This window comes from Ictidomys tridecemlineatus, chromosome 6 (assembly GCF_052094955.1).
Source record: "Ictidomys tridecemlineatus isolate mIctTri1 chromosome 6, mIctTri1.hap1, whole genome shotgun sequence".
NCBI classification, from domain to species: Eukaryota; Metazoa; Chordata; class Mammalia; order Rodentia; family Sciuridae; genus Ictidomys; species Ictidomys tridecemlineatus.
In genome coordinates, this window is record NC_135482.1 from 188,364,651 (window position 1) to 188,385,229 (window position 20,579).

Here is a 20,579-nt window from a genome sequence, read left to right on the forward strand (position 1 = left end):
TATTTATTTTTTCTTAATTCTCGGCGGACACAACATCATTGTTGGTATGTGGTGCTGCTGGGGATCGAACCCGGGCCGCACGCATGCTAGGCGAGCGCGCTACCGCTTGAGCCACATCCCCAGCCCCCTCTTAATTCTTTTTTATAGCTTACATAGTACTGCATGTATGGTTGTACTGAAGTTTATATAAATAACCTCCTGATGGAAATCAAATTTTTAATGGACTTTCTACACTGAAGAACTCTGTTGTAAGATTAAACAATTCTCTGATTGTTTTTTTCTATCCATAAGTTACCTTTCAATTTTTCATATCTACTCTGAGCAGATGCCTGTCATGGCAGAGACTGGCTCTATCCACGTTAATACTCTGACAAGGCACTAACTAGGGTTTCAACTCCACAGTTACCTCAAAACAGTGTTCGAAAGGGTAAATATGAAGAAAGTGTTTAATGGGGACAGAGTTTCTGTTTCTGATGACAAATTTGTGGGAATGGATGGATGGTGGTGACGGCTGCACATAATGCCCATATGTAGCCAGTGACATTGAGCTGTGGGCTTACAGTGGTTCTGAAAAATTGAAAGACAACTTATGGATGAGAAAAAAACAACCACAGGAAATTTTTTTTTTTGAGAGAGAGTGAGAGAGGAGAGAGAGTGAGAGAGAGAGAGAGAGAATTTTTAATATTTATTTTTTAGTTCTTGGCGGACACAACATCTTTGTTGGTATGTGGTGCTGAGGATCGAACCTGGGCCGCACGCATGCCAGGCGAGCACGCTACCGCTTGAGCCACATCCCCAGCCCAACCACAGGAAATTGTTTCATCATATAACAGAGTTCTTCAGTGTAGAAACTCCATTAAAAATTGATTCCATCAGGAGACCATTTATATAAGCGATCGTACACGGTAGAGTGCTAGGTAGCTATAAAAATATTCAAGAATATAAGTCTTTATATTACTAAAGAGTGATATTCAGAATACAAATTTGGTAATATTTATAAAAATTGTAAATTTCATGTACACTCTTTCAATTACAAAAATAATAGGTAGAGTCTATGTGAAAAACTCCAAAATGTACTGCTAGCCATATTATTTTTTCTAAGAAACTGCCATATTAATGTGTAACTTCATGTGGAAACTAAAATTCTGTGCATGAACTGAGGTTTTTGATTGGTAAATGTGTCTCAGAGCAGGGTGACAGCGGGTGCCTCCCCCCCACTCTCCTCTCTGCATGGCAGCAGCAGAGGAAGGCAGGCACTCCCCAGGCACACACACAGGCCTCACCTTCCCCTCAGCTCTGCTGGGGCTTCCATGTTCACCATCGAGATGGTCCTTTTCTCCACCTTCCAGACCTAATCTTATCTACCATGGACTCTTTCTAGACTGCCATTTAGCTTACTACAAGAAGACTTGAATTTTATGGCTCCTAAATAAGGTGTTTATGACTAGGAAATTCAGTTCAGTGACAGACTCTTAAACCCACTCCTGACAGTGTTTGAGTCAAGGTTTATCACACTGGGCTGGGATGTCAAAGACTCAGCATAAACCTACACTGAGACTTTTCTGAATGAACGAATGAATGGGCTGTGGACTCTGGTCAGGGGCCAGGACCCTTTACCATCTCTTCTTCAAGACCTCTTCCCTGACCACTGATAAATGGAGACTGTTTCAGATGCCACTAGATCCTAGGTTATCAGGTGCTCAGGAAGTATACAGCACCACAGGCTATCTTTCCTCAACTGGTTATATAGAAAGAGTCTTCTTAATCCTTTGGTAGAAAAATGACCATTTCATTCCTTGTAGAAAGTTTCCTTTCCATCACTGGAACTATAGGAGACTAAATAATAATGAATTGATTTGTCTACTGGGGCCACTGGGCACCCCAGAGGCAGGAGCAGCACCTGCAATCTGAGCCACGGATGACCCAGTGCAGTGGGATGATGGGGGGCCTAGTGTGCAGTATGCACATGCAGTTGCTATGATTCACTGGGATAAACAACCACCTCATTCCAGAGCATTTGCCTCAAAAGCAAGTAAGGGAGAGGGTAAGATGGAAGCCTTGCTACAGGTGAAGAGGCAAGGCCACAGTAAAAGGTGTCCATGGTACTTGAGAGTAACTGGTTCAATCTGGAGCCAGATGATGGGTCAACAAAGCATTCACCCAAGTCCTCTGAACCTGCTTCTTGGAATCTGAATCATGAAAACCTCCACAAAAGCAGAGAAAGTGGTGTTTTGATTTTCCATTCACCCAGATTCGGCACCAACAATTACCATCATTTTGTCAATCTTGTTTTATCTACCCATCCTCTAGTAATTTTCCTTAAAAATATTAAAGAAAATTTCAGATACCACGTTATTTCACACCCTGAAATATTTCAATATCCTGCTCCCCTTAGGACTGTCAAACAATAAATACCCAATGTTCATTTTTGGAAAATCAGCAATGTTATTTTTAATACAGATGTGGTACAGAATGTGTAATTACAGCAGGGCAGTGATCCAGTTAAATAAAACTAAAAACCTTTATTTTACCAAATATAAAATTACTAAATTAATGTCTTAAAAGAAAATATAACATGGTGAAAACTTTAAATTATACCCCCATTCACCACAGAATTTATGATTTACCAATCACATATTCCACCATTTTGGCAAAAGGATGACATTTTTAATAGTTTATAAACCTAATATAGCAAAGACTGTGTACATCTCCATATTGCACTTTTTTTATATACAAGAATAAAACAGTAAAGTCAAATGTATTGCATATACTAAGAACAGTACAACTTTGTCACAATTAAACTTAATGCAGAAGCAGATGTATTAAAAATGTAGAAATGTAACACATATATGTACAGAATGCCGAGGCTGTATTAACAAATGTATGTACATAGGGATATGCTGTACTAGTTTTACTTTTTAGCATAGTTATGTTTGTTAGTACAGGCCTTTGGTTCTAAACTGTTTGACTAACTTTAAGCTCACATAGTTTCTTAAGCATTCACATGTTTTAAATGCAAGGAATAGTATAAAAGCACTAAATCTCCTTGTTCACTGGTACAAAAATGACAATGGTCAGTTTCCTTAGTTCATCAAAACTAGTCACAAAAATAGTTCTTGTATTCAACCTGAATGTGCCACAGGAAAAAATAGTATCTTCAAGATTTTCCAGCTCAGCCTAGAGTCAGAAGGCCCCTGCCTCAGTTTCAGTGCTGCTGCCCCTGCCATCCACATTTCAGAACACTGTTTTTCTTTAGGACATTTATTTTAATACTACTCTGTACGGAAGAATAAAATTCAACTCCAGCTTAAGAGTGTCCACCACACATCTCTGTTAAGACAAAAGGAAAATTCTAAATATTGCCAGTGAGATTTAAAAAAATATGTGCACCCTTTTCCCACTCTTTAGAAAATCTGCTATGAAATACCATTCCCTTTCTCTACTGTTCCCCATGGCTTCTCCCTGTGCTCGGTCTTCCCAGTGATTAGCTTTGGAAATCATCCTGAGTTTGCAAATGACAAAGCAAGTCCCCAAATGTGGTCCATGAGCCGAAGTCACACAATTGAGGATGAGCTGGTCAACCCGTGAACCATTGTGCTTGTTGGAGTTCCGCTGATGGCGTTGAAGATGTGAAGGGAATTCGGCAAAACGCTTGTCTTCTCTTCCAGTGGGCAAATCTCAAGGCACAGAAACGACACAATCAAAAGGTGATCCCCGAACATTTCTCAAAACTGCATTTCAGACCAACATGCAGAACTTGCCACCCTACAGTCACTCCACTACTGTTAGTGGCTTTGGCAGTTTGCAGACAGACTGTTTGATCATATCTAGTAAGTGGTCATTTTCAGATCAAGATTTTAAAGAGAAAGACAAGAGCAACATGTTTTATTGTTTTTACCAGTGAGTAAATGAAGAGCACTCTAGACTCATCATATCTTAAGATGACTTGAGGTCTAGCTTACAACTTGATTGGGACATGACCTAACCTTGTTCCTTGACAGAGCCTTTTGAAATGAATTTTGAACCATTTATGCTTCTCTCCTACCTCCTTAAGGTCTTATGGATTTCCCTCTTGGGTAAGAGAGTGGCTGCCCTCTAACCTGAACACACATCTTTTCACAGCCTTTGTCTCCAGGAAGGAAGCTGGGTGTAGGCCTCTAGCCAGGCAGGGACTCAATAACAGGCCCTCAGAGAGGCTCCTCTTGAGGCAACTGAAGCAACTGCTCCAGTCCACAACCCATTTGCTTAAATGTTCCAAGGGTTTAATCTTCACAGTTGTTGACACAACGGGAAGTTCAAGGTACAGTGGAGAGCAATATCACTGCAACTAACGTCCATATGATCTTGGAGTTTAACAGTCTCAGCCTATAATTTCTTCCTATTTCCATCTTTTCTAGTGCTGAAAGCTGGCACCCACTGATTGAGCTCTGCATTTTGTGGGAATCTAGAGGTTCCATGAAAAGTTTTCTCCATAAACAGGTTCCCATTAGACCTTCTCCTTCTATTTAATTATTCACACATCATTTACTTATTTCATTTTTTTCCTTTTTTTGGTGCTGGGCATCTAACCCACAGCCTTGAGCATGCTGGGTAAGACTTCTACCACTGAGCTCCATCCCCTTGCATTTTTTCCACTTTTTAAAGTGCCCAGATGAGGGTGGCTTTCCTTTGCACATGCATTCTACAATGTCTGCAGCTGCTCAAACTCAGCAATAATCTTATGTGAGTCAGGTTAAGTGAGTTAGTTTATCAGAAAAAAAAAATTTAAAAGTGACATTACCATCCCATCTGAGGTGTTAGCATGGAGGAGAAAAAAAGCAAGTGAGTTAAAGTTCAAATCCTGAAATTAGTTTTCTACTAATTGCAGAAAGAGACACTGTTTGAGCATATCTAGTAAGTGGGAAATCATCATGCAATAGGATAACTGACTCAAAGGGCCCTGGCTTCTATTCTGCAAGATCCACAGACAATAAAATAGGGAACAGACAAAACCACCTATGGGGCTCAAGAAGCTAACACTAAGTATAAAGACTAGGACAGTGGCACGTATGAATGTGGATGCTGCTCTCTAATGTTTGCTTGGTACTTGGATCAGATGTCTCCTCTGATGACCATTGGGACCACAAAAATAATTCATATAGGAAGGAGACAGAGCAATACAATCAGGAACGAGGCCCATAATGATAGGAACATACGGGAAGTACCTATGAGGAACCCACTGGGACACCAGGTCAGTGGTCAATAGACAAAAAAGGAATCACTATGTATTTTTAAGCGATGTAAGTAATTTAGTGCAACAGATAATTCCTTAAACCAGGCTGGTAAGTCCTGTTCTTTCAAAAGATTGAGTATGTAAAGATAGTTGTAAGGACAGCATGGATGTGAGTTCTCCAGGCTAGATTACTGTGGGAAGAGGCAAACTTCATGAAATGTGGCATCTCTAAAAACAAGAAGGAGGTGGGTGCTGCTCTCCCTGGTGTTTAGGTAGTAACAGATGAGCAACCTGTTAGCTGTTTCCTAAGTAACCTAGGATCACGGGAGCAGGAGTGTGGTAGGTTACATTTTTCTTCAGATACTAAAACTCTGGGAAGATACTGGAAGGCTTAGCTCTTCACAGGATGCATCTGAGATCTCGTGAATACACATTCCCTCAATGAGAGCTCTGAGCCACTTACCTGCTCATGCATGATTTCAGAAAGCTCCTTTGCCATTTCCCTGTAGTTGGCCTTCATTTCTTCCTGATACTCTAACTGGTCTTCTTTAATCAGACGTTCATTTACTGCTAAGGCTTGGCCGCAAGCTTCCACAAATTGCCTGAAACGGGCAGAGAGGGAGGCAAAGCCATGTAGGGAACATAGGGTGGCAACTCTTTCTTCAGTGAGCACAGAAATGATCAATCCTCGAGAAGAAAAAGACATTTTTAGTATGCTTACCTGAAAACTTCCTTCAGCAACTTCACTTTATTGTCAGGGTATCGTTTTGTGTTTGTGTCATCTAAGAAGGCTCGTGCATATGCTAGTGGACCAGCATTGACCTAGAAAATAAGCAGAGAATTTAACTTATGTTAGGGGAAAAAAAACTTACTATAACCACCTATTTAGCTTCAGGGGGCATGTGATAAAAAATAAGAGAGTTTGAGTGAGTTAATCATGATCCCTGTCTTTTAGGAAGTTATAACCCAGAAGGAAACCAAGAATAAAGTATACTTTCACATGTCACTTGCTTCATTACCTGGGCCATCCCTGGGCACTTGTGATGAAGATTCTTTATGTAAGAAGGAACCAATGCTTGAAATTTAAGGACTTGGTCAAGTCTGAACATCCAACTAGCAAAACACCAGTGCCCAGGCTTCCAATGCAGGCCAGGGATTTTTAAAAATATTTTTAGTTGTAGATGGACAAAATACTTAATTTTATTCATTTATTTTTATGTGGTGATGAGAATTAATTCCAGTGCCTCACACATGCTAGGCAAGTGTTCTACCACTGAGCCATAGCCCCAGCCCCAGGCTAAGGATTTTTGCCACCAAGGCTTGAGCCCTCAGAACTACCTACATCATACTAAAGGCAATTGGGCGAATTCAGGTAAAAATGAAAAAAAAAATACATAAGTTATAAGCTAGTTTTAAAAAATCACCTATTCACTTTGCTGAACTGTATAGGCAGCCATTGGCAAAAGATTTGCTGTTCTCAGATGAAGTAACCACTTGAGGTATGCTGCAAAGGCAACAAGAGTGTCCAGCAACATGGCAAGTGAGTCAGAACTCTGCATCTCTTTTCCAATTAGCTAAGAAGAGCTCTCTGAAGTTGGTAAGTCAGGAAATACAGAAATAAGGAGAAAAAGAAGGCTGGGCAACCTGGGATGGGAAGAATGTTCTAGTACCTCAGAGCTTGGGAAGGAACTGGGCCATGTAATCAATGCATAATTTTTCCAGAAAGGTTTGGCGATTGGAAAAGTGGGAGGTAGGGAGAGCTGTCTGTCTGAGGTTCTGATCCAGGCTATGCAGAACTTGTGTTGTAGTGGCAGGAAAACGGAGCCATGGGAATTCAAACCAGAGGTGGGGAGATAGGAGGAATGAGCCACAGTATCAGGGGTGGGGCCTGAGATGCGACAGCTAGCTCACCTCCTGTGATGACTAAATGTGTAGGGTAAGACTAGGTGTTAGGCTTGTTGGGTGTGTGGGATCATGCTAATGGAGACCACCCTAATTACCAACTATCTAAAGACAGTCAATTTCACAAATACTAAGAGTAAAGCTGATAAGACTTCATAAAACCGAATATAATTAGATCTTGGAGTGCAGGGTCAAGAAGCTGTCCTGTAAAGCAGCAGTCTTGTGAGCCCCATAATGAATCACAGAAATACACAAATAAAATGTATTTTTAATATAAGTGTATATTATAAATAAATGTATTTTTATTGTATAAATAAATGTATTTTTAATATTCTCTGGCCACATGTTTTTGCTACCTGGGTGGGCACAAGTATAAGCTTAATCTCTTCATTTCAACATGGATTTATTTGCTTTATACAACACAGTTAGGTATTATATTATAAAACTTGAAGGTCACTGTCAAATGACAGGGCATATTTTGCGCTGTAGGCAGCTCAACCTGTACAGGCCCACGCGGTACTGATGTCCATACCCCTCCACAGCCTTTTGATACAGGCTGGATGTTCTCAGGTTAGGTTATTGAGTGATTTTATTTCCAACTACAGAAAATCATGGTTTCTGGCCCTGCTTTGTAATCACATTGTTGGAATATTTATATTCATTTGCTAACTGATTTTGGAACATTTCCTTTCAGGACATAAGAGAGAAGGCTGGAAACATGAATAGTTCTGTGGTCAATGACATTTAGAAAAATTTTAGGCAAAAACTCATGTTTCTTTAGTATAGATTAGATGAATCACAGGCAAAAACTTATTTCAGAAAATAAAGCAAAAAACTTTCTTTGTAGAACAATCTACATGTAACTTTCAAAAACACATCTACTTGAAAGAGAAAACAATGAGATATATGAATCTGTATAGAAATAAACATGTGGGAATTACTTATATACACTTTAGCCTACCCAAAAAAGCAAGATGCACAATAGTCACTGGAGGAAGGTGATTGAATTTTCACAAATTGAACATATCTTTTAATCAGTTCCTAGATCAAAGATGAGCTTTTCAATAAATGGTGCACATCACTTGGATGATCATATGGAAAAAAAACATACCTGGACCCTTGCCCTACATATACAAAAATCAATTCCAGATAAGTTGCAAAACTGAACGTAAGTGCTGAAAAAAAGAGGAAAACACAAGAGAACTTCTTTGAAGTCTTGGAAAGGGCATGAGTTTCTTTAAAAGGACACAAAAAAATGCTACCAGTAAAGGAGAAATTGATTGATTGGACTATATTAAAAAAAGAATTTCTGTTAATCACAATATTATCGAGAGAGTGAAACTTCAGATAGTTTTTCAGACACAATTTTCATAGAAACCAAGAAAACCTACTATTATCTGCCCTTCTTATATATAGAAGAGTCTTGGTGCTTCTAATAAGCAACCAAACCCCACAAATTACTGGAAAATCAGGTGCTATAGAGTGATCTCTTGTCCTAGCAGACAGTGGAGTGAGGATGACATGGTGTAGGTGGGTTGGGAGGGGCCACTACCTTTCCCTTTGATATTAGGAGAAGCTACATGGACACTGGGCAAGGTAACAGGGACTAAGCCAGACCCTGCTGGTATGAAGGACTTGACATTCACAAGGTGCAAGGGCTTTTGCCTCTCTGCCCTCAGCTGGCTTGCCTGGCTCACCTGGACGCTCACGCTGCCTTGGAGTTTGAGCTGCAGTTTGATCATGTCCACTTCAGCTGAGGAGCACAGCTGCCGGAGCTCAGCCACCTTCTTACTCATCTCATCAATGGCCACTTCAATGGGATTTAGGTCAGTGTGATGTTGGTACATGACAGGGATCCGCTTCTTTACGTAAGGGAAGCAGTGTATTGCTGCAGAGGAATGAGGCCCAGGATTATTCCACAGTCGGCACCACCTTTACTGTTGTTGAGGTAGAAGTAATTATTATTCCTATTTTATAGACAAGGAATCCAAAGCTTGCCAAAGCTACATGCTAATACTTTAGCATGGAACCAGAATTTTTTTTTTCTTTATAATCTTGTTGTTTAATGGGTCGTATCACATGGAATCAAGAGAGCTGAATCCTTGTTATCCCTTTATGTGAGAAGCCCATTTCTGAAAAAAATCATCTTATCATTCCCTGTTCAATTTTCTTATCCATAACTGTCTTACCTTCCTTGGAGGTGGTGAGATTTGTTATTTATTTATTTTGCTGGGGATCAAACACTTACATAATATGTGAGTGTTCTACCACGGAGCTACATTCTCAGCCAAGTGGTAAGACCTGAATGAGTTGGTAGGTATAGGTGGCTTTGAAAACATAAAAAAGACCAAATGGTTTTGAGATGTTATGTAAAAGATTAAGTCTGAAATAGTTCCATAAGATACCCCTGAGAAAGTTCCTTTTTCTCCAAACAACAACTTTGAATCACATACTAAATTTGCACAAATCTGAGAAATCAATAAAAACTAATAAATAAGAATATATCTCTAAGCAAAGCTATCATGAACCAGAAATTTGAAAACTGTTGTGAAACATACAGCAGCAAAAATATAAATATTTACTGTTTCTTATACTTTTTAGAAATAGAAACATCTGATTAATATTATTTTCACTTGTCATAAGATATCTGAACATATTAACATCAAAGAGTTAACCTAAAAATGAAAAGAGAAACGGCAGATTCTGATTTGGTCTGTTGCTTTCTATAATAATTGTATGAATAATTAATATTCTCATTTAATATATATTTACTAACAGACATGATATGCACTTAAAAGCTTATTTTATTTTTTAATAAGCAAAAGCTGAAGAGTGGTTGTTTTGATTTCTTTACTCTTTAGTAAAGGGCTGAGGAGAGTTTATTCAGGAAGGACATTCCACAAAATGTGTTTCCATTTTGGGAGAATCAGCTCCTATAAGTCAGAGGTTGTTCCAAGGGGCCCACCAATGTCTGAACAAAAATGTGCAGCCCAAGATAACCTCATTGATCACATTTATATGCCTGTTCTACTCTCAAAATGTCTTACCACTTGAAAGCCAAGGGTTCCTGCCTTGGGTTTGTATCGTTGCAGATATACAGTTTTTAGATTGCAGTACTGTGATTGATAAATTCTCTTTGAATGAAGTTCCCTTTACAGTGAATAAGAACTGGGCATTGCTGTTTACCAGCTGGGGAAGTGGTGGTCTGACCAGAGGTATATTTGTATTTGGAAAGACTGATATGCTAGATAGAGGAAAGCTAATATGTTCTCATTTTTACAGAAAAAGCACCTATGACATGTTTCACAAGGCCAATAGTCATGTCACAACGAATGTAATCAGTGTAACAGTATTCTTGAGAGCCATGGTGTGGCAGCACCACTATTTCAGAGAAAAACAAAACAAAACAAAACAAAACAAGAGATGTGCATGGATCACACTGATTTTGATTAGTGAAAATCCTGAGCCACTGCTGCTTGGGTTTGGAACTAGAGACTTGAAGAGAAGGAGAGGTACAGCAACACTACTCAGAGAAAACTTGAGGTCTATGCCCAAGCTATTGGATCTATGTGATCCAGGATAGCCTGCCTTGCTGGCTCATGCCCACTCCTCTCCCTCTGGCTCCATGGACTCCAGTTACACCAGTCCCTCTGTTCCCTGAAAACCCTGGGCACAGGCACCCCAGGTGGTGACCTCTGTCCCAATGGCTTCTTCTCTCTCCATATGTTTGCATGGCCCACTTCTCACCTACCACTTTTTCAATGAGGCCTACCCTGGCCCCTCCATTTAAACTGCAATCCTCCCCCTCAATCTCACAATCCCAATCTCCTTTGCTTTTCTCCAGAAAATGTGTTATGTTGTAACACTGATACATCTGCTCATCTTGTTGACTCTCTACTGTCTGTCTCTTCTTGCTGGGATGGAAGCCGCACAAGGCCACAGAAATTTGTTTTATGAGTTTGAGATGCAACAATGCCAGGGCCAAAGGTACCTTGTTAAATGAATGAAAGTATTACTGTCCTAAAGACTATATGGGAGGGCACACTGGCCCTAGAAGGTGGATAGTCAGGTGACCAACTGAGCAAGCCACTACATTATTGATAAACAATCACTATAGTGATCTGCAGCCCTGCAGGAAGAGGAGGAAGACACAGGGATATGTGTGGTGACTGTATGGATGGCTCACAGTGAACAGAAGTTGGAAGGTGAGTGGATATTTCTGACATGAGTGCAGTATGGGTATGGTGTGGAAGACTTTGGAAAGTGACTGGGCAGAAACCCCTTGGCATAAGACCCAGGAAAGAAGAAAGGCAGGATAATGCTTTGAGGCAGACTCAGATACTTTTGTTGGGGAGTGGTGGAATGCAAACCAATAACAGCAAGGTAACAGGTTTTCTTTAAATTACTTTTAAGGTTTTCTTTAAACTGCTTTTAAGGAAAAAGAATAATTGAATAACAGAAAAATAACTAGTACATAAACCTTGAGAATAAATAGGTGGAAAAGGGAGCCAATTAAGAAATATATCAAAAAAGAATGATTAATGGGACTAACTCCTGACAGGAGTTAGTTAGAATTTATGGTCATAGGTTTCTCAGTATATTTCAGAAGAGAAATTTCTTTAGTAGAGCAGGTGCATCAGGGTAAATTCTATCCAGCTATTGACTCCAATACCCACATCAACATAAGATTAGATGTAAATGAAGCCCCCTAAATAGGATGACCACGACAGTTCAAGAGAGAACCAATCAAGATCAGAAACTTCAATGCTGATGTGAGGGAGCAGTTGAATAACTGATTGGCAACTAGGAAAGATCAATACATTGGAAAAAACAATATTTCCTTTGTTGTTCTCTACTCAGAAATGATACACACTCTCTTGAGAGTGCTTTCGGCTTGAGCCTTACTTTACTTTCACTTATAACAAAGTTCTCTTGCTTTGTTTTTCATGTCTCACTTTAAACTTTCTTTTGTTGGGACACAGAACCCAGGTTTGGAGCTGCAGCTCCCCACTCTCCTGTGAGACTTCCAACTAGGAAGGCTGGGAGAGACCATGAGGCTTTTCCATGATGACAATCGGGTGCTATCCAGGAGGGTAAGCCTTGGCTGGTATGGAGAACAGGGGAGGCCAGGGCTCCTCTACAACTGTCAAGGTCAAATGTCAGGTTTGAAGCAAAACAATGGAAGAGAAATTTAGGGCATCTGGGAGCTGAAGGGGAAACTCTCAAGCTAAAGTCTTCAGAAGGCCCACTGTCCACATCCTTGACTAAGGCCAGCGCAGAGCACATGTGCTTTCTGTTGCATTTGTATGTCCCTTTCTCTACATCTACACTACACCTCAGAACTACCCTTTCCACATTTTGAAATATTTCAGGGCAAAAACCAATTTGTGTGTGTGTATGTGTGCGCGCGCATGTGCCTTTTATTATACTATAATCTCCTCTGTTCATTATCAGCCCCAAAAGAGCAAGGAACTCAGTGGTGGATGAAATTTAGCAAAACAAAGTAAGTTTTTCCCCATCCTGGTTACAATTACATATTTATTTAATGTGAGAAAAATGTCAGAACTCTTCGGGCTGGGGTTGTGGCTCAGTGGTAGAGCACTTGCCTAGCACGTATGAGGCACTGGATTTGATCCTCAGCACCACATAAAAATAAATAAGTAAAACAAAGGTATTATGTCCAACTACAATTGAAAAAAAAATGTTAGGACTCTCACTTTACAGATGAGGAAACTAAGTACAGAGAGGTTTGACAACCTGCTCAAGTTCACACAGGGAGGCTGTGACCAGGGTCTGCAGGAGTCCCAGGTCAGGCTTCCTGCTGCCCTGTCTTCTCAGTCCCACAGGTGTGGGAAGTGGTTAATCCCCGACCAACCAGCTTGTGTGTATTCTGCCCATCTGGGCAGTGCAGTTACTCTTTGTCCCCTCTGTTCTGGCACATACAGAGCTTTGCTTGCTTCTTTTATCTAATCTAAAATAGTTCTGTAACAAATTTAAACTGTAACCCTTAGGGCATTTGCTCTGGGAAAACACCCTATCTTATGAATCAGTATGCTACGTCAATAATAATTATGATTAAAAAAAAAAAAAACCTGACTTGGACTCAGCAGTGAACTAGGTTTTCTGTAAAGCAGCAATTCTCAACTTGAAGATGACTCAGAACACCTGGAGGGCTTGGACATAAACAGCTGGGCCCCACCCCTAGAGTTTTTTGTTTCAGCAAGTTTGGTGTCTGGACATTTGTATTTCTACCAAGTTCCCAGAGGTTGCTGATGTTGCTGGTTCTGGAAAAACCTTTGATAACCTGATTTAAGGAACCAAAGTGACATCATCGTCACTGTATAGATAAACACTGAGTGTGTTGCTAATTCCCATAAATATTCCAACTAGATATAAAGTTATTTAATTTAATGAGAATTTGCCAGGAACATCTACATTAGGAAATTAATGCATTTACATATGGGAGGGACTAACATCTGGGATGGTTTTCCTTTCTAGCAATTCTTTCCCCCTCCATTATCTCCAATCCCCTTGGGTCATGGAGATACCCTGGTGAGCCACCAGCCAAAGTTCTTGGAATGAACAGCCAAGGACCTGTGTAGCATGGAAGGATGGGTTCTGGGGATGATTGGCATCCCCACCCCCTCTATTGTCTCCTACCACCCCACCTCCTTGATACTTCCACCTTGTACATACCCCACTCCATCCTTCCACTATTATCCTAACAGTCTGCAAATGGCCCTTCCTTTCTCCACATCCACTATTTTCTTATGAGTTCCTCAGGAGTGCAGAAGGATCTATAGATTGCTATTAGTATCCATGTGGGCAGCTTGGTGTATATTATCTTCTATTATTTGAATGAAGCCAACTATTAAACGATCACAGAGGACTGGGGAAAGGGAAGTGTGTGGATTCTCTTCCTGTAATACACTGTCTTGAGTTTTTGATGATGACCCTTATTCTTATTTTGGTAACATCTCAACTAAGATATAATTCACAATGTAAAGCAAGAGCTGAGAACCACTTGAAATGAGGCATCTTAATAGTGCTCCTTTCTTTTATAACAATGTATAGTTGTAACTTCCATTATTCTCCAGATGGAATGTCCACCAACATCAACCTTGAGGGAGACAGTGGGTCTTCCTAGTTCTACTTAATTAAGGCAGCTCATTGGAAATTGTGCGCAAATGGTGGCTATGGAGACACCTGGCTTTCTAAATTGGCTTCTTACTGATTTTTTTTCCATCAAGAAAAACATTTTGTTTTTGGTTACCCTAATTATTTCACTGATTCTAACCTAAGAATAAGTGGGTCAAGTGTCCCCTAAATCACCCAAAGAATGTAAAAATCACCCTGAGGGTGACTCTATACTTGTTAGGAACTGAGAAATGATACAAACCATATTTGCAAGAATGGGCTATCAATGGCTGAACAGTGCCAAAGAGTCAAGTAAAACTCCTTGAGCTGAAGAGGTGGCTTCTGAAATCAGCAGGCTTCATGGGACTGGGGACTTTAAGCTGAGGTTCAGCAGCCATTGTCGGCAGGGGTAGGAGAAACCCAGCTTTACCCACCATTTATTCTGTCAGCCTAAAATTAATGAGCAGGTCCATGCAGCAGAAGTTGGTGACATGGACAAGGTCTCAATGTGGTTTCTTGACCAGGTGGCCATGGCCAGGAGGATTCCAGATGGGCTTCGGGGGGCATTCCTGTATCACTTGGAATTGTGTGTGAAAGCCTCTGGGAAGAAACAGGACCACTGTTTTCCTCAGATGCTAAAAAGGGTGTGATCTTACATGGATATGAACTTCTGGTTGGCAGAAGAAAAAATAGAAATAGACAAATGGAAAAATATGAGTGTTCAATGTTGAGCTGAAATGGGCATGGAGGACACTACTAAGGTGACTAAGGATGCGTCCAATTCTCAAGGCCTCTGCATCCCTAATAGAGAGCGGTGCACTTTGACAACATGCAAAACCGTACCTGTTAAGATGGTGCGCCGTTTGCACTGCTCTTCGACACCACCCTGCCTTTTCCCAGCCTGGGTAAAGGGCATCTCAAACATGAAGCGACGAATGTTGTGCGATCTTTCAAACTCTGTTTTCCTTTCTTGCAATTCTTTCTCATCAAAGAACGGGATCACATGAGTCACCTGGATATAGGCGTACTTGGAATCCAGGTCCTTAGGGTTGACCTATGAATGAGCAACATTGAAGACTGGTGCAATCTGGAGGAAGCTCTCAAACTTTGCCTGAGCTGCATTTTCCAACTTTTTATTAGTAAATATTTTGAATAAAAATTCAGAAAAGTTGGAAAATATAGTACAAGGAACATCCACATACCCACTACTTAGATCAGTTTCTAAAATTTTGCTTTACTGTTTCAAACACACACACACACACACACACACACACACACACACACACACACGCGCAGACTCCTTTCATCGGAATCATCTTAAAGTAAGCAATAACACATTTCAGCCAGTTTCTCCTCAAAAATGACATTCTCCGCTATAACTATTATATATTATCATACCTAACAACATTAATAATAATTCCCTAATATCCAAATACTCAGTCCATATTAAAATTTCCTTAAAGTGCCTAGACATCATTTATACCAATGATCACACTTTACATTCAGTTGTCTCTATTTTTTTTTTTTGCAGCAGTGGGGATTGAGCCGGGGGCACTGCGCAAGGTAGGCAAGTGCTCTATTACTGAGCCCCAGCCCCAGCCCTCTTTGTTCTTGATTTATCTAGAATTCCCAACTATTTCTTTTTCATGACATTGAAGTTTTTGGAAGAAACCCTGATAATTTTCTTGTTCAAACTCAGTATAGGTTTCTCTGATTGTTTCCTAAGATGCTTTTTCATATAGTTGGCTTAGAGAGAGAAATTTATTTCAGGAACAACAGCAAAAAGCCCCTGACATTATCATTAATCTGTAGACAGATCAGATGAGATACAAACAGCTGAAGACTATTAAATTTAATATAATCACAGATTAAGAATAATTTAATGGCGAGAGCACAGTATGAGAAGTGGAGTGTTCTCAAACACAGGCATTTTTCATCTAGAAAGAAAAGTTAATTCACTAGGGGGAAAAAACATTTTTCACATTTCAGTTGTATCCAACCTTCTAGAACAATAAAAATGGATAGGAAGAAATTACTATGAAGAGTGTTGGGAAGATGACATTGGTTTAAGGACAGGCAAATGAGTGGGAAAGAGAGTTTCACGGTCTCCTAACAGATGTTTGTAAAGAAAATACAAAACATATATCAAAGTGCCCCAACCTTAGAAGGTGAGAGAATGTGTGAAATTGTCTGTATTTTAGAAAAGCCATCTGACCAGTCATTATCATCATATTTGAACCTATTAAATTTGACTTTCTTTAGCAGAAACAATTTAAGGGTGGGGGGATGGAGCTCTGATGGCTGGTTTTGGGTGGCATTTCCCTATTCTTCCTGTTCCAAGGTACTTGTAGTAAGAATGGAGGATTGGTGCCTAGTGGAGGAGGGAACCCTGTAACTCAGCTGCTGCATCAAGGGGCACACATTAAATGGGGCAAAAGAATAACTGAGAACCAGGAGAAAAGGTTGTGTTGTTAATGTCACCACTTGACCGAGGCAAAAGTTTTAATATTAAGAGAAAAAGGCAAACTGGACCTGGATCATTTGGTCTTTGGAGTAAGTGGGTTTTAGTAAGGTTATATTGAGGTTTCCAGTGATAACATTTGTTGTTTCTTTTTCCTTTGTGCAACTTTGTTAATGACATCAAGAATTAACCCACAAGGAGCCAGGAAGGAGAACAGAAGATAGTAGTGGATACTTTAATGAATTTTGGGAAGACAGGTATATGGAGGTGTGCCACCTGACTCAGCAGAGTGCAGAGTGCAAATCTGTGGGCTAATGTGCATTGGAAAACCCATGGAGGACCAGCCATTAGGATTAGGGTGCCCACATAAGAAGTGAGGAAGAAAACAGGACAAGTGGCCACAAGTCTGCATCCGGGTTTGGGAATTCTGAGTTTCCTTCCCTAGTCCCCTACCCCAGAGACTGCAGAGGTCATTCTCTAAAGAAATTGGTCTAGAAATACTTGGAGTAGAGCTACTAGTCTCAGCAGAAAGTAGGGATAGGTACAGTGTGGAACAAGGGTGAGTAAATGAGAGGCTATTGGACAAACATGGGGCCTTCCCTCTTTCTCCTCTGCTGCATCCAGAATCTAGCAGTCAGATATTCACCCCCTGCCTTCTTTGTTCCCTGCTAGTTCCCTAGTCATACAGGTAGGAGACTGGAAGACTCTTCTTTGAAGAAAATGAAGGACCCCCAGATATAGACTCCAGACTATAGGCACTCCAAAGGAGGGCTCAGGAAAGAAAGGGGATTACAGACCACTCCAAAATGGTGTCTGCAGGAAGAAACAGGGCTTATCACTGATGGAGAGCTGATGAGTGGAGCATTTTTAATGCAAAGAACAGGAAGGAGTGCTATCTCTGCTTGAGGTTCAGGAAGCAGAGGGACACCCAATGTCCTGGAGCAGTTCTGAACAGGGTAGGACATATAACTGCACAGGACAAATATGTAGGTTCAAGAAGAGTCATTGTGAAAGTGGAACACTAGAGGGCACCTACACTAAATAGAAAGATTTCATTAACTCAGCCATGGTAGCTAGAGAGTTCATTCCATGACTTGTTCATCTATTTACCCATTTGTCTGTCCATCCATCTATACATCCAAGCATCAGTGGCAATGAAGTCACATGCACTGTCCCAAGTGCAGCAGAAAAGGGCAGTGAGGAACAAAGCCTTGGCCCTACACTTTTGAAATTCCGGAATACTGAAGTAAAAATAGCATGTTCCTTCACATGTTCATTATTTTGTAAAAGAAGCTTATAATGGAAAGCACAAAAAGGTAATTAGAAAAAAAAGTATTCCTGCACTCAAGGCCAAGTGTCCTTAATTTTCCCAAGTGTTCTTTTCTGTACACATTTATGAATATATAATACATAACCAAATACATGTAGTCAATCAAAACAATACCACATTGTTACAAAACTTATCCAAGCATGGTCATACCTTGCCAGAGTCCTGTATCATTTTGACATTTTCAGAACCAAATTTATCTGAGTAAAGTTTAAGGAGTCTCTGAGAAATTTCTGACAGAGGTGTGAGTTTGGGTTCTTTGTAAATATACTCCTTTCCATCTTCATCTTCAAAGAATCCCTGTGACAGGAAGCATAATTAGTGTTGTCCCAAATATAAGCCCAAGGTTTACTACCAAAGAAGGGTTCTTTTGTTACAAGGGATGAGAGGATGATTCTAAAATAAAATCCTACACAGGCTGTCCAAACAGGGAGAAAAATTATAATAATATGGAATTTAAGTGCAAAGATAAAGGAAAAACACAAAATTGCAAACTTGATTCAAGAACGCTGTCATTAAGTGTGGCGTGAAATGAAAGATCTAGGATTCAAGACTATTCTCTCAGTGAAGTCTAATGATGGGACTTCAAGCCTGTTTCACATTCCCAGGAAGCAGAACTCACGAAAAGTGACCAGCAGCCTCCAAGAGACAGGCCTCAGAAATACAATACATCCCTTCTTCTGACCTCTCCAATTCACAAAGGATTTTTACAGCATGAAGTATGTAGGTCTGGAGTAGGTCTAGCAAAAATTCTGTAAAGTTTGAGTAAATCTGATTTTGCTTTATTGATGAGAAAAAATATTAAAGACCTGTAGCATAATACCAAATATTTTCATTATCACCTGACATAATTTGTTTTAGCACCAATTATGTTTGACTACAAAGTTTAGAATTGCATGGGAAGTGAAAAAGGTTGAAAATTAAAGAGTCCAGATTGGGGTTAATATTTGCAATAAATTTAAAATTTTTTTTCTCATCTAAAATAGAAGAGAGAAAATGGCACAAAATCCACAAAATATGGAGAGAAAAAAAAAGCAGGCTAACATGGAACAAAAAACATCCACATCAAACTGGGAGTTTAGATGCAGTAATTTCACTATATTACTTGCTTTTTAAGCATTTACTGTAATTACCTCCACATCTGTTTCACTGTCTGTAAACTGGTATTGCTATAAAGTTATAAAAGACAATAACAGAATAAAGTGAAGGTTATATAATGCTCACAGAAAATCACATACCCTAAATAAATAGATGACAACTTATACCACTTAATAATGTTAGAGATTTGAAGGTTAAAATTTAAGTTTAATGTAAATAAACCCTCACATTCAGGGTTTCTGAAATATTACAATGATAAATATACTCATGGAGATATTATATTACAAACAATAAAGATGCAAAGGTACAAAGAAAACCAGAAAGTCTTAATTTTGGTTTAAAACATGCAATACAAATGTATAAAGAAATAGATGATTTATTTCTGTGAATGAAAATGTTAATTTTTTTTGAGTTTGTAATGACTAAGACAGATATACATACAGACTTGAAAAGGAAACTTGCAAATCACACGAAGAACCAAAGATGCTGCTAAGAATGCCTTATGGAGGAAGAACTTACCGCTGCCTTAAGAAAGTAATAAAGAAAGGATAGGAAGAAAAAAAAAAAGCAGAAAGTTTACTATAGAGGAAGATCACCATACTAAATGATAAATTTTTCAAATTAGCATTTATAGAACACAGAAAATCTATAGATATAACTTCATAAGAGTTTTCTTTAAAAAAAAATAATAAGAAGAAAAGGACTCAGGACAGTCTACAGAATAAGGGGAGGCTTACCTGTCCAAAGAAGGCCACCCGGAAGTAGGTCCCCAGGAGCCTACGGCCCGAATGCATGACCTCAGTCACTTTGCTGTAGGCCCGGTGAAGTGTGTCATACAGATGAGCTAGCCTCTGGAAAGCAGAACAGAATTCATTTCTTGCAAATAGTAGAAACAATTTAAAAATAACAATTAATATGGTAGTGTAGGTATAAATTCCTATAAAGAATTCCTGCCAAAAAATAAGAATATATTTTGACCATAAAACTCGCAGTATTTGTAAGTCTAAAAAGGGCCAAACTTCTCATGAGGACCCACTGACCTAATAGTAAGAGAAGGTCTTCTCACACCAGTTTTAGTTTCTACTTTTCCTATTTCATTTGATTTGCTAAGTAGTAGACCTCCTGCTTATGGAAGGATGGAAGGGTCACTATTTTCCCAAGCAGATGGGCCCAGGAAGAGTTCTAACGAAAAAGGGACTTGGTGATTAGAAAATTCTGTTTGTGGCAACCTCTAAAAGTGGAGTGCTTGGGTGGAAATCCTGTAGTATAGGACACAGGGATCTGCACAGACTCTTGACTCTTGATTCTTGGGAGGTGGTAACTGATGACAACCTATGGCATAATGTGGAGGGTCAAAGATCACCTGCTCATCAGTGAACCGAAGTCTGCTCTCTTTGTATAGAAGTAGGTCTGAGAATGTGTCACATCACTCTTCTCTCAAA

General features: G+C 39.7%; 1 protein-coding gene across 34 annotated transcripts in view; it reads right to left on the minus strand.

The window, feature by feature from the left end:
- Nucleotides 1-2,421: 2,421 nt before the first annotated feature.
- Nucleotides 2,422-20,579, minus strand: part of Dock9 (dedicator of cytokinesis 9) — a 286,979-nt gene continuing 268,821 nt past the window's right edge. For 20 of the 34 annotated variants that reach the window (XM_078016273.1, XM_078016264.1, XM_078016254.1 and 17 more), the window contains 8 exons: nt 19,875-19,988; nt 19,173-19,208; nt 18,193-18,339; nt 15,095-15,305; nt 8,812-9,002; nt 5,934-6,034; nt 5,676-5,814; nt 2,422-3,677 (listed from right to left, as the gene is read on the minus strand). In XM_078016273.1, coding sequence (XP_077872399.1) covers nt 3,555-3,677; nt 5,676-5,814; nt 5,934-6,034; nt 8,812-9,002; nt 15,095-15,305; nt 18,193-18,339; nt 19,173-19,208; nt 19,875-19,988 — 1,062 coding nt within the window. In that variant the 3' untranslated portion in view covers nt 2,422-3,554. Of the gene's footprint in view, nt 3,678-4,389; nt 4,789-5,675; nt 5,815-5,933; nt 6,035-8,811; nt 9,003-15,094; nt 15,306-18,192; nt 18,340-19,172; nt 19,209-19,426; nt 19,663-19,874; nt 19,989-20,579 lie in introns of those variants that run through there. The other 14 variants (XM_078016277.1, XM_078016270.1, XM_078016251.1 and 11 more) reach the window with 3 other exon arrangements.